The sequence below is a fragment of the Talpa europaea genome (genome assembly GCF_964194135.1).
Source record: "Talpa europaea genome assembly, chromosome: 1".
NCBI lineage: Eukaryota > Metazoa > Chordata > Mammalia > Eulipotyphla > Talpidae > Talpa > Talpa europaea.
The window spans coordinates 4,106,246-4,118,298 of NC_140073.1; the positions used below are offsets into that span (position 1 = coordinate 4,106,246).

General features: G+C 66.2%; 1 protein-coding gene across 1 annotated transcript; it reads right to left on the reverse strand.

Moving 5' to 3' along the window:
- Positions 1–1,632: 1,632 nt before the first annotated feature.
- Positions 1,633–10,196, reverse strand: SIPA1 (signal-induced proliferation-associated 1; the record flags this gene model as incomplete). Its single annotated transcript, XM_084246494.1, has 15 exons — positions 9,509–10,196; positions 8,726–8,853; positions 8,464–8,640; positions 6,326–6,500; positions 5,619–5,722; positions 5,207–5,364; positions 4,511–5,120; positions 3,927–4,201; positions 2,890–3,108; positions 2,665–2,776; positions 2,464–2,572; positions 2,288–2,389; positions 2,149–2,203; positions 1,852–1,930; positions 1,633–1,761 (listed from the first exon to the last, which is right to left on the reverse strand). Exons 1-15 carry the CDS (start codon positions 10,179–10,181, stop codon positions 1,633–1,635), a joined length of 3,105 nt encoding a protein of 1,034 aa, XP_084102620.1. The 5' UTR covers positions 10,182–10,196.
- Between the last annotated feature and the right edge of the window lie 1,857 nt (positions 10,197–12,053).

Consider the following 12,053-nt stretch of genomic DNA (forward strand, 5'->3'; position numbering starts at 1 on the left):
CGCCGCGCGGCTTTCCCAGTGTGCCGCGGCGGCCTCCGTGACCCCCGGAAGCCCTTCCCCGGACTCCCATGCCCCGGGCGACCTCATCGTGCTCTCAGCCCGGCCGTCCCGAAGTCTCGTCTCAGCCCAGGCCTCCCGCCGGCAGCCGCCCCTCCCGCCTTTCAAACTCACCCTGTTCCAAGTGACCCCGGCCTGTCCCCCCATCTCCCTCCCCGAGTTAGCCTTGATCCTGCCACCCCCTGGCGGTTCCAGCCGGTAACCTTGGGCGCTGTCTCGCCCTCCAAACCGTTCCCACCTCGCTAGCTGCTGGCAAACCTGCCGCTCCCCCGACCTCCACGGCATCACCCAGTTGCAGTCACCACTAGCTCCCACTGGGCTGTCGCTGCCCTCCCTGTCTCCCTGTCTCCCTGCAGCCAAAGGGCTCTGAGCCCCAAATCTCACCCTATCACTGTCCCTTTGAAGCCCTGTCAACCACGTGACTCAATCCGTTTTCTGCCGACACAGCCAAATAGTGGCCAACCCGTTCAGTGCTGGCCTGAGGGCTGCTCACTCCAGTCCACCCCAGGACGCAGTGCTGGGAACTGCGAGTGCAGGAGCCTCCGCGCGGCCTTTTCTGATTCCCAGCACAGGGCTGGGTCCCTGCCGGCGCTCTCACTCCTGTCCTGCACGCCCCCAGACCCGTCCTCCCTGGGATACCTTTGATCTCTGTCCAGCGAACTCTTACTCAACCTTCCCAACTCACTCTCCTATCACCTCCTCCATGGCGCCTTCCCATCTCATCCTGCCAAAGCCCAAGTTAATAGACCCAGGGCCTTCCTGTCAACAGGAAGTCTCAGGCAGCTCGGGGAAGGGGCTGGTCTAGGCAGAGGATGCCGGGCCACTCAGTGCCCTGTCTGGCTCCACATCTAGAGGACACGGGGTCTAGACAAAGCCCAACTTTGGACCTGCAGATGCTGCTCATGGGACGGGCCCAGCCTGGTGAGTAACAGGGCTCTGGTGAGGGCCAAAAGAAGTGAAGGGCTGATTTCCTCTGAGACATGGAAACAGCTCCCAGGCAACTGAGGCAGAGTCCTGGAGTCAGGCCCTGGGAGACATGGCCAGTGGTGAAGCGAGGCCCGGGCTGGGGGCTCCCTGACGGCAGAGTGGAGTGGGGCCTCCCTGGAGAACAGGCCCCCGCAAGGTGCACGGGCCTTCCTAAGGGCCCGGGGCAGGGCCTGTTCAGATCTGGCTTGGACCACCAGCAGAATCGGTGTGGGATGTGGCCACCTGCTTCCCGACAGCCTCGGAGGCCCTCTCGGGGAGCACCAGCCCTCCCTGAGCCAGCGTCCTGACTGGCCCCAGGAGCGTGGCTGGGGCTTCTGGGCCAAACCTCCCCCACCCCCCCGTCATGTCATGAACACCTTTACAGACGCACAGAGTGGTGGTTTCTTTACTGCCCGCAGCCCTTTCCCTTCACGGAATATATACAAACAGGGATGCGGGAGTATTTTGCCACCAAATAAGGGTCCGGGCAGGGGGGGCAGTGCTAACACGCGGGCGAATTCCTGAGGAAGGCCCAGGGCCCGGGTCACCCAGGCACCCTGAGCGCCTGGGCAGTTGCCAGAGGTCCAAGCTCAGGCTGGACCTGCCAGCTCAGGCCAGGTCGGTGGCGGGCGAGCCCAGCTGCTGGGAGCCCAGGAGCAGGCCTTGGGACTCAGCCTGCAGCTGCAGGTTCCGCAGGCTCCGCACCTCCTCCTCCAGCGCCGCCCGGTCCGCCTTCTCCTGGGGCAGAGGAGCAGGCAAAGGTCAGGGTGGCCGCCCTTTGCTGGGGTGCGACCCCCCCGAGCCCCAGCCCACCCATCACCCTGTCACCTTCTGCAGATCGTCCTGCAGCTGCCTGAGCATGGACTCCAGGTGAGACACCTTCTCCGACAGGCTCCCGGGCTCTGGCCTGAGCAGGTGGGGGTCAGGGCTCAGCGGGGCCAGGGTGGGCTATACCCCCCCACCTGTGTCTCCCAGACCTGCCTGAATGAGACGCCCCCTCACCCCCACCCCGTCTTCTCTGACTTAAGTGTACACGGAAGTAGAGCCCCGGGACCAGGCTGCGCTGCGGCGGCGGGGAGCGGACAGTGCAGGTAAAGGCGAAGGGGCGAGCAGGTGAAGCCTTACTCAGCATCAGACTTGGGGGTTCCCTTGGCATCTCCGCTCTCTGGAATGGTCTGTCCTGGGGGAGGGGGCACACAGGGGCTATTTACCAGGTGGGTACAGGGAGGAAGGGCCTCCCCCGGCTCCACCCCGGCGGCCTCACCCTCACGGGACAGCGACTCCAGGATGGTGTTGCAGGTGGAGGCGATCTCGGAGATGGACTGCCACTCCTCCTCCAGCGTCTCGCCGCCCGCCTCCGACATGACTGGGCACAGGGGGCGGCTCAGGAGGGCAGCCCGGGCGGCCCTCTGCCCATCCCCGCCCCTCGCCCACACTCACTTCTGCTGATGGAGTTCCGCAGAGACAAGGTTCGCGGCAGGAAGGAGGCCCTCAGCTCCGGGGTCGGGGCCACCCGGTCCTCACGGGCGCTGGGGCTGCACGTCCCCTCCTGGGGGCGGGCGGGTGTGGATGCAGTGACACCCACCGGCGCCACTGAGCCCACCCCTGCCCCCTGGGCTCCAGAGCCCCGTTTCCGCTCACCTGGGCAGGGGGTGTCTCCCTGCCAGCACCGGGTGCTGATGGCTTGGCCGTGGCGGCCAGGAGGAGGTCTGGGGTGGTGTTGGGCAGGACCGGGGCCTCATCCGACAGGGAGCTGGGGAGAGCAGGGGCAACTCAGCACTGCTGCACCCGGCGCCTCTGCCTTCACAGCGGCGGGCCGGGTCAGCCCCACCCCGCTGGAGGAACGGGGAGGCCGGGAGGGAGCACCTGCGGGATGACGGTGAGTTCTGGCTGTGCAGGAACTCGGTTCTCTCCTCGGCCAGCTCGCCGGGCCCCGGAGGCCCGCCGCCGTCGTGCAGACACATGTGCAGTAGCTGCTTGGCGACCGGCAGCGGGGCTGCCCCTGGGGCCTCGTCCTGCGCCGGCTCAGGGGCCCCCCGCCGGCTGGGCTCCTGCAGAGACAGCGTGTACAGCTCCGAAAAGCTCCTGGGAGGAGGAAGGGCAGCGTCAGGCAGGAACACCCCACCCAGCGCCCCGCATCACCAGCGCCCCTGCCAGCCGGCCCGAGGCGCGCTTCGGGAGGGGGCGAGCTCTGCGGCCCCACAGCGGCGACAAAGGCTGGCCCGGCTGCCCGCCGTGTTCCTGCATTCAAAGCCCCGTGGAGCCCCTGGTGTAAATCCCCCCCCATTTCCCCCTCTGAGGGGGTCTTTGGCTCCCTCGCCCAGCTGCTGTGAGGATGTAGCAGTCACACAGGTCAGGCGCGCGGCACAGGCCGCCAAACACCGCTGCCAGGGGCCCGGCCCAGCCTGCCCTTCTCTTTCCTTTTCAGCAGATGTGCCTGCTTTGGGACTCCTGCCAGCTCAGAGTGGCTTTTATATTGTTACGTAGTAGAGAGCAAGCAAGAGAGTACGTGGTGACGCGTGAAAATCAACACAACGCCACTCTCGGTGCCCGGAGTAAAGCGGCAGAACAGCCCGGCTGCCCAGGACCCCTCCGGGCGGGGGACGCTCTCCTGCCGCAGCCGGAGCCCGGTGGCTGCCCCGGGACCAGATGGCCCAGAAAACCTGAAAGTTACTCTCTGGCCCTTTACAGATTCGGGGGCATGGGTGGCTTGTGTGTGTGTATGGGGGGGGGGTGTTACTTTAAAAAAAACTAAAAGGTCTTTGAGCAGTGGAGGCAGCGGCGCTGCACTGACCCGGTTTCGGTTCCGAGGGCAGGGGCTTCAGAGAAACGGAGAGGATTTGCGCCCCCCCAACCCCCTCTGGGCCCGCAGACTACCGGGGTCGGCTCCCGAGCGCGGTCACCTGCGGGGCCGGCCGCTTTCGTCGGGGGGCAGGACGGTGACGCAGACTTTGGGCGCTGAGCGCAGCAGCTGGGCAGCGGCCTGGGGGCCGAGGCTGGGCAGCGTCCGGCCGCACACACGCAGCAGGCGCGCCCCGGGCCGCAGCCCCGCCGTCTCGGCGAACGTGAAGCGTTCCACGTGCGTGATGAAGCCCTCGGCGTCCACCTCGAAGCCCAGGCGGCCTTGGCCTTCGCGGGGCAGCGCCAGCTCTCGGGTCTCGCAGCCGCGGCTCACCAGCTGGGGCGAGGCGGGCGTGAGCAGGGCTGCAGGCGGGAGAGGCCCCCCCTGCGCCAGCCCCAGGGCCCCCCTCTGCCCTCCCCCTCCCCAAAAGACCTTCAAGCCGCACCCCGGAGGCGAGCACCCTCCGCCCAGCGAGCAGCGCCAGTGCCTGCCCGAGGACCCCCGGTCCAGCCTGCTACGCGCCCGGGCTCCCCGGGCTCAGCTGCCTGACTTGCTTCCAAGCCGGCTGGCAGGAACCGGGGGCTCCTCCCAAGCAGGGCGCCGAGGAACCTGGGCGCGTGGGTCGGGCTCTCTCCCAGGCCTCACCTGAAGGCGCGCCACGACCTCGCCCACAGCTTGCCCCGGGGGCCCGTCGAGCCGCAGCGTGATGGCCTCCCCGCGGCCGTGATACAGGTCGAGCTGATGCTCGGAGAAGGTCCAGGCCAGCACGTCGCGGCAGGCACAGTTGAAGACGACTCGGCCGTCGCGCGGCGCCACCAGCACCAGCGCCTCCGCGGAGATGCCCAGCAGGCAGGGCACCTCGGGGCCCTCGGGGCCGCCCGTCTCCGCCCCGGCCGCGACCCGGGCCCCCGGCGCCGCGCGCACGCCCCACACCAGCGCGCCCGCCGCCTGCAGCTCGGCGCCCGCGCCCCGAGGGGCCGCCCGCCGCCGGCCGCCCAGGGAGGGCAGTCCGAAGCGCGAGGCCGAGTCCAGCGACGTCGTGGTCACCTCGTTGGTCGCCAGGTCCTGCAGGTACTGCTGGCGCGTGCGCGTGGCCATGGCGTGGAACTGGCGCGCGTGGCCGGCCGCCTGCTCGCCATTGAGCGCCTTGGCCAGCAGGAAGGCGCGGAAGTCGGCGTTGGCCGGGAAGGGGCCGCCGCCCGGGGGCAGGGCGGGCCCAAAGGCCGGGGTGTCCTGGGTGCGGCTCACGGCGACCCTGCGGGGAGGGTGGGGTCGTCAGGGGCGGCCGGGCGGGCCCGGGAGGCGGAGCCGGGGCGGAACCGGGCCCACCTGGGCGCCCACCTGTAGGACGTGTGCGGCGTGCAGGGCGCGTGCGCGCGCACCACGAGGAACACGTGCTGGAAGTGCGAGCGGATGGCGGCGGGGCAGAAGGGCTTGCTGCCCGGCTCCTGGAACACGATGGTCACGATGTCGTTCCCGATGTGGCGCTTGCGCAGCAGCTGAAGGTCAGAGGGTTGGGGGTGTGAGCGGGGCCGGGCTGCCCCCAGCTCGCCGCGTTCAGGCCGCCCGGAGCCCGAGCGCGCGTGGCTCTGCCTCTGGCCTCCTTGGAAGGCCTGGGCGGCTTGTCTTCGGGGAGGGGCGCCAGCGGGGGGAGTTGCTGGAGGCGAACGGGACTCAGGCCAAGGCTCCAACACCGCGACCCGCGCAGCACACCTCGCTGGGCCCCCACCCCCCACTCCCCGCCCCCTCACACCTGCTGCTGGTTATTGGGGGTGTAAGGCAGCATCGTGGACACGTGGAACATGATCTCGTGGTCCTGGTATGTGGTGTAGAGGGAGTGCGTGCCCGTGGAATCCGCTGCGCCGGCGAGTGGAAAACAAAGGGAATCTGGTGGCTGGAACCTTCGGTCCTGGCCCAAGCCTCCAAGCCCGGGACCCGCAGGTGAACAGCCAGGCAAGGCCGCCCACAGGGTCAAGGGCCTCAGCCTTGGCTGTTCCCTCTCCCCCTCCCCCCACAGGCTCCGGCCCATGCCACGACGGAATGGGCGTCAGAAAGGGGGCGTTGAGGTAAAAGAAAGACAGAATGAGAAACGGTCAGCTAAGGGGGAGGAGGCCATGTCTAGAGGCAGACAGGCCAGGCCGGAGCCTGGAAGCAGAGCAGAGTGGAGACAGGCAGGAGGCGCTCACCTGCTGCACCTCAGGCCCGGGCCTCTGGCCAGGAAGGCGGGGCTGTCCGGGGCGTGTGTTTGAGGGAGGAGGGGCGCCCCCAAGCCCCCTGGTCCCAGCTCAGGCAGCCCTGGACATCCTAGCCCCTTCTGCCAGCCCACACCTGGCATTGGCAGCCGCGACCCTCGTCCTCAGCCTACCCAAAGAACTCTCCACCCCCAGAGCGTGGGACCAAAGATGCAAGGCGCCTGCCCCTCTGCTCGGGGTCACTCCCACCCCAGGCCCCCGGGCTCACTTTTGATGTCCAGCTGGGCCCGGTAACTCTCAAAGCCCTTGAGCCGCACCACGTCGCCCAGCAGGGTGAGGAACTGCATGAAGGCTGGGCCGGCCTCCTGGTTGTTGTACATCTCCTCCTCTGAGCCCTGGCTCTCCCGGCAGTACAGGATGCCCACCTTGCGCTGGAAGCTCAGCTGGGGGAGGCGAGACAGGCAGGGCACCCGCCTCAGCACCTCCCCCAACCCCAGCACCGCCGTGGGGGTGGACAGGACCGGCAAGGGAGCTGGGCTGCTCCCGGGCAGGCGCTGAGCTCCGCCCGCTAAGCGTCCTCACCTATGGGGTGGGTTTGGGCTAGCTGCCCATGGTGGTGGGGGAGGGAGGGATAGAAGGAGTCACAGGTGGGACGGGATCAGGACCACAGAAGAGGGGAGTCATGGGAAGGACCCCCACATGGTGTGCTGGACCCCAGTGAGTGTTCACATGTCATCTCCTCATCTCAAGGCTAGCCTGTCCTCCCCACCCCAAATCCCAGGCACCCCTACCCCAGCCTCTGGAGGCCTGGACCTGCAACACTGTCACGCACTCAGCTCCCGGCTCCTTCTGCACCTTCCTCTCTGGGTTTACTGGTTAGCCGTGTGCCCTGCCAGGCACCCTGGCCCCCGCAAACAGCCCGGGCCTCTCCGCACCGGTTTCTTCAGGCCAAGCTTTTCTGATCCACAGTCCCCACTTGAAGCTCCGCCGCCCAGGCCCTGCAGTCCTACTTCCACCCAAGCTCCCTGTTATAACCCGCCCCCGGTGACCTCATCCTGTGCCCTCTCCCCCTGCTGCCACTTGGAGTCACTGGAGCAGCACCTCACCCGAGCCCCAGGGACCCACCCTCTCATGCCCAGGCCTCTTCATCCTTCAGATGTGACGCCCCCGTCTCTGCCTCCTGCCCAGACCCTTCTCCCAGGCTCCAGACCCATTTCCCCAGCTGCCCAATGCGCTCCCTACACTTCACACCTCAACACTCCCACCCGCCCTCCCCCAGGGACCCCGGTTCAGGTACCTCTCCTGGGGGTAGGGGAGCTGGGGAGTCCCAACACCCCACCTTTCAGTCACCAAGTTCACTCACTTGACCCCTGGACTGTCACCTTGTTACCTGCGCCATGGTCACCACCAGCTCTGACCTGGGTGACTGCAACCTCCTTCGGTCATGCCCACCCTCCAGTCCAGCCCCCACACTGCAGCCAGAGGCCACTCTGCCTGTCAGGCCTGCCCTGACTCCCCAGTGCCCTCAAATGCAAGGTTTCCTACCCCTTTCCCAAGTCCTACTCCAGCTACGCTGAACTGCCCAGAAGACCCCAGAATGACCCACTTTCAGCCTCTAAGCCTTTGCACAAGTTGTTCCTTCTTCCCAGATACCCACTCTCCCTGGCTCTTGTCCCTCCGCCATGATGCTAAACTCCAAGCCAGGAAGGGCTGCCGGCACCACCATGAGCCCTCAACATTCTCTCCCTGTTTTCCTGCTCCACATTTACCCACAATTCTTAATGGGTCCCTTTCCTCTGCTAGTTTGTAAGCTACTCAAGGACAGCACCTGGTCTGGATATATCCCCAGCATCCAGCCGGGGCCTAGCACCAAGAATGTGAGAAATATTTGTTGAATGACTAACAGATTGGTGGAGAAAGAGAATGGGGGCCAACAGGCAGCTTTCAGCACAGGGTAGGGAAGGACTTCCAACCCGCCTGAAATAATCCACAATGAAATAAATGCGTGTCCCAGGACAGAGAGCGCCCCATGCTTTAGAGACCGAGCAGGGCTTTGCAGGGTAAATTGCAGGCAATGAGGGCATTGCTTAGCAGGGACGGGTGTGTGTGTGTGTTGGGGGGGGCGGGGGTGTCAGCGCCTCCTGGCTAAAATGTATGCATGCATTACCTGGGGATTTCAAAGGACAGGCACTGACTCAGTCGGTTGGGAGCAGCCCTAGAATCTGCATTTCTAACAAGTTCCCAGGTGATGTGGATGCCCTCTGATGCCCTTTGTCTCTCTAAAAAATCACCTCTCCTGGGCTCACTGTCCAGGCCAGGATCAAAGTCAGAGCTAGCATCTGAGAGCTGGGCAGGCTCGGTTCGGCTCAGGTCTAGCTCTGGGGCTGGGGGCAGCGGGACACTCACCACTTGCTCGTCCAAGGTGAGCAGCGTGCGAGGCACCTTTGGTGAAGCTGAGCCCAGGCGCAGGCAGGTGGGGCTCAGCCGAGGGGCCACATGCTCCAGAAGTTTCTTTGGGGACAGGCCACGCTGAGGGCCTGGCGGCAGCACGTCCTCCGAGATGGTCCCACGAAGGGTCCGGAGCTGAGGAGGGGGCGTAGGGGCCGTCAAGATCCACATGGAGCGTGGGGGCGGCAACCCGCGGGCGGATCCCATCACTTTGGCCCACCTGGGTGGTCCGCACGATGACCCGGTAACTGTGCAGGGTGGCCCCGCCGCTGCCCTCCTTCTCCTCCCGCCGCAGGCTCACTGCCACTGGGCCCAGCGCCTCGTCCAGTCCGAAGAAGTTCTGGTGCTCTGGGGAGACGCAGCCCTGTGTGATGGGTCCTGCCCCTCCTTGATGGCCCCGCCCACCACTAAGCCCCGCCCCGGGCCTCAACTCACCCAATGCGGGCTCTAAGCCATGCCCCGCCCACCAGTGGCCCCGCCCACACCCACCAAGCCCAGGCCAGACAGGTGCCCGCGCCTGTGACCTCGGCCGTGGCCGCTCCCCCTGCCCCTGCTCTCGGGTCCCGCGTCTCCCCTCGCAGCGCATCCAAGGAGCCAATCTCCAGGCCCTGATCCTGACACGGCCCCGCCCCCCTGCACGGATTTTTCTGTGGCTGTCCCGGTTCCCCTCCTGGGCGGTGATGAGAAGGTTCCGGGGTGTTGGGCTGTGCTGACCTTAGTTTCCACCTCACAGAGATATATCTGACCCCAGCCAGGGGCCGCATAAGGAAGAACCTGATGGAGGCTGAGGGGCGTGCCCGGCTGTGGTGGAGCCAGGGTGGGCCCTGAGGAGGTGGTGACGGCTGGAACCGGCAGGGTAGCCTTGACCTGGGCAGAGCCCGACCCTTCACACTGCAGGGGCTGACTGGGCAAGGCCGGCTCAGGGGTGCTGCTGTGTGCATGGCAGGTGACAGGGACCTCTGCCCCACCCCCACCCCTCCTCCTGGGACCAGCCGGGTCTCACCTTTGCCATAGAAGTACTTGCGGTAGTAGCCGGCGCCCAGGTCTGCGTGCTCCAAGCTGTAGGCTGAGCTTCGGTTCTGTGGTTCCTCCAAGACGGACACGGCTGCATTGGGCAGCGCGGGGGGCACAGGCGGAGATACCAGTCCACCCAGGCCCAGCTCCCCCTCGCCCCCGAGCTCACTCACAAAGCCAGGTGCCCCAAGCAGCAGGTCCGAGCTGCCAACCTGGTCCTCGGCCAAGGCCAGGGTTCCAGAGCTGGCTTCTGCGTGGCCCCCAGGGCCCCATGGCCTTGGAGCCCAGTCAAAGAGCAGGCTTTGCACATCATAGTGGGCAAACCAGCGGGGCACGGGCACTGGGGGGAAGGCAGGCGCAGGCTCCTCGGCCGGCAGCCCCAACAGTGCCAGTGGATCAGTGAAGAGCCGGGTGGGGGTTGCTGCAGGGCGGCTGGCCTCCTCGTGGCTGTGGGCCCTGGCTCGAGGGCTGGCCGGTGTGGGGGGCCGGGTCTCGCCTGCGTCGCTGCCGCTGCGAAGGAGTGGGCCCCGGGCTGGCCTTGGCTCGAAGGTGTGTGGTGTCAGCGGGGGCCGTGATGGTTGGCGCAGTTTGCGAGCGAAGAGGTCATCGGTGGGTGTCGGGGCCACGCCCCGCCGAGGGCTTCCCACACCACCGGCCCACATGGGCGTGCTGCGGGCCTGGCTCTCCGTGGGCTGGGCCGCATTGGCGGGCGCGGCGGCTTGGTGCCCAGCTGGCAGGCCAGTTCCTGCCCTGAGGGAGGAGGGGGCTGCTCAGAGGGGCCTGGGGAGAAAACAGGAACCCGGCCCCTAGCCTGGTCCTCCACCACCCGAGTTGGCTTCCGGCCCCCTCCGAGACCATCAAAGCGGCTTCCGCTTTCCTGGCCACTTCCTTGTCTACCGGGCCGCGGTTTCCAGCCCCCTCCTCCTGCTCGGTGCTGGCCAGGCCAGGGGCTGGGCTGCCGGGACCTTGGCTCTGAGGTCTTAGAACCTGGGCAGCTCGGGGGCTGGGTTCCCCTGTTCCTACTCACACACCCTGGCTTTGGTCCAGGCCTGGAGTGAGGGTCCCTACCAAGGCCTGGCCCAACTGGACAGATGACTTGTCCCGGAAGGAATGGGAAACCTATGGGGCCTCTGGTGTCTGGGTCCTGCCCACTTGACAAAGGGAGGATGTCCTGTCCCCAGAGACCTTCCTCCCTGCCTCTCCCTCTTCCTCTAGGGTCCCTGAGGAGACTAGCACCCAAAGGCCCTGGCCCTCACAACCTCAATACCTCAGTGCTTTCAGGGGACACTGGCAGGGCAGCAGGCACAGAAAGAGTACTTTCTTTGGTACAGGAAGTGGCCTCAACCCTGGGCCCAGCCCCCTGCCCAGTCCCACATCCTGAGGAAGGTTAGCTCAGTCATGGGACTCAAGTCATCCAGGCCACCTGAAGAGCAGGCCCTGCTCACCCTCTGCTGTGGCCCTGATTTGGGGAGAGGATGGAGTCATGCTGATGGAACCCTTTGCTGGCATCAGGACCATGGGCACCTCTGCCTTCCTGGCTTCACTGGTGCTGACAGGGAGGTCTGAACCCCATGTGACTGATGGCCGAACCGAGTTGCAGATAAGGGGGTGCTCTGGTCTGAAGCACATCTAGGTCAGAGCTTGGATCTGAACGGGTCTGTCTTAGGCCTAAGCGGTGCTGCACCTGCGGCTGCCTGCCCCTGGTGTGTAGGTGTGGGGTGGGTGGGGGCTGGCTTCACAGGATGTAAGACTGAGCCACTAAGGCCCCTGGGCCTGCTAAGAGCGGAAATGTGCTGAGGCTGGGGCAGGTGCAGAGGGTGGTGTGAGAATATGAGGGGGGCACCTCCAGGTGAACCCAGGGTGCAGTGGCAGCCCAGGCACAGGGAACCTCCCCAGGGAGTGCAGGCGCCCTGGCCAGGGCTCCAGAGGGCGCTGTCCCAGAGCACGGGGCGCCTTCTTCCGCGGTTTCACCTACCACAAGCTCTAACACTGACCCTGAGCCTCTGTTGTCTCATCTCTAAATGGGGTTGACGACTCCTGACCCGCCGCAAGTCCGCTGGGAGATTGAAAGGAGGGTGGAGCTGGCCATGTTTAGTGTGTGGTAGTTAGGATGCAGGTCCCAGCTCCATGTGCCCAGCTCTGGGGCCCGAGCAGTGGCGTGTGGTGCGTGTGATGGGGCCGCAAGGCGACATGCAGTGAGGGGCTGGGCAGACCCGCGCCGTGGGGGCCGAGCGCTGTACAGCAGAGTAAGTTCTGTGGGCCGCCTCTGGCGATGGTCCTGCCTCGGGGGATGTTCTTGGGCTCTGCCCCCCACCCGGCAGCTTCACACAGGGTCCATTGAGTCCACTGAGGCCGGGACATTCCTCGCAGCCTGTGTCACTGGGGGGGAGGGGCTGGCCCCACCCCCACAGATCCGGAAGGCCTGGCTGCCCCAGGAGGAGGCGCTGGACACTTCCCAGCACATCTGGAGGTCATGACCCCATTTCTGCTGCCAGGGGGCTCGACAGATGTTTCCTCCCAGGCAAGGATACAGA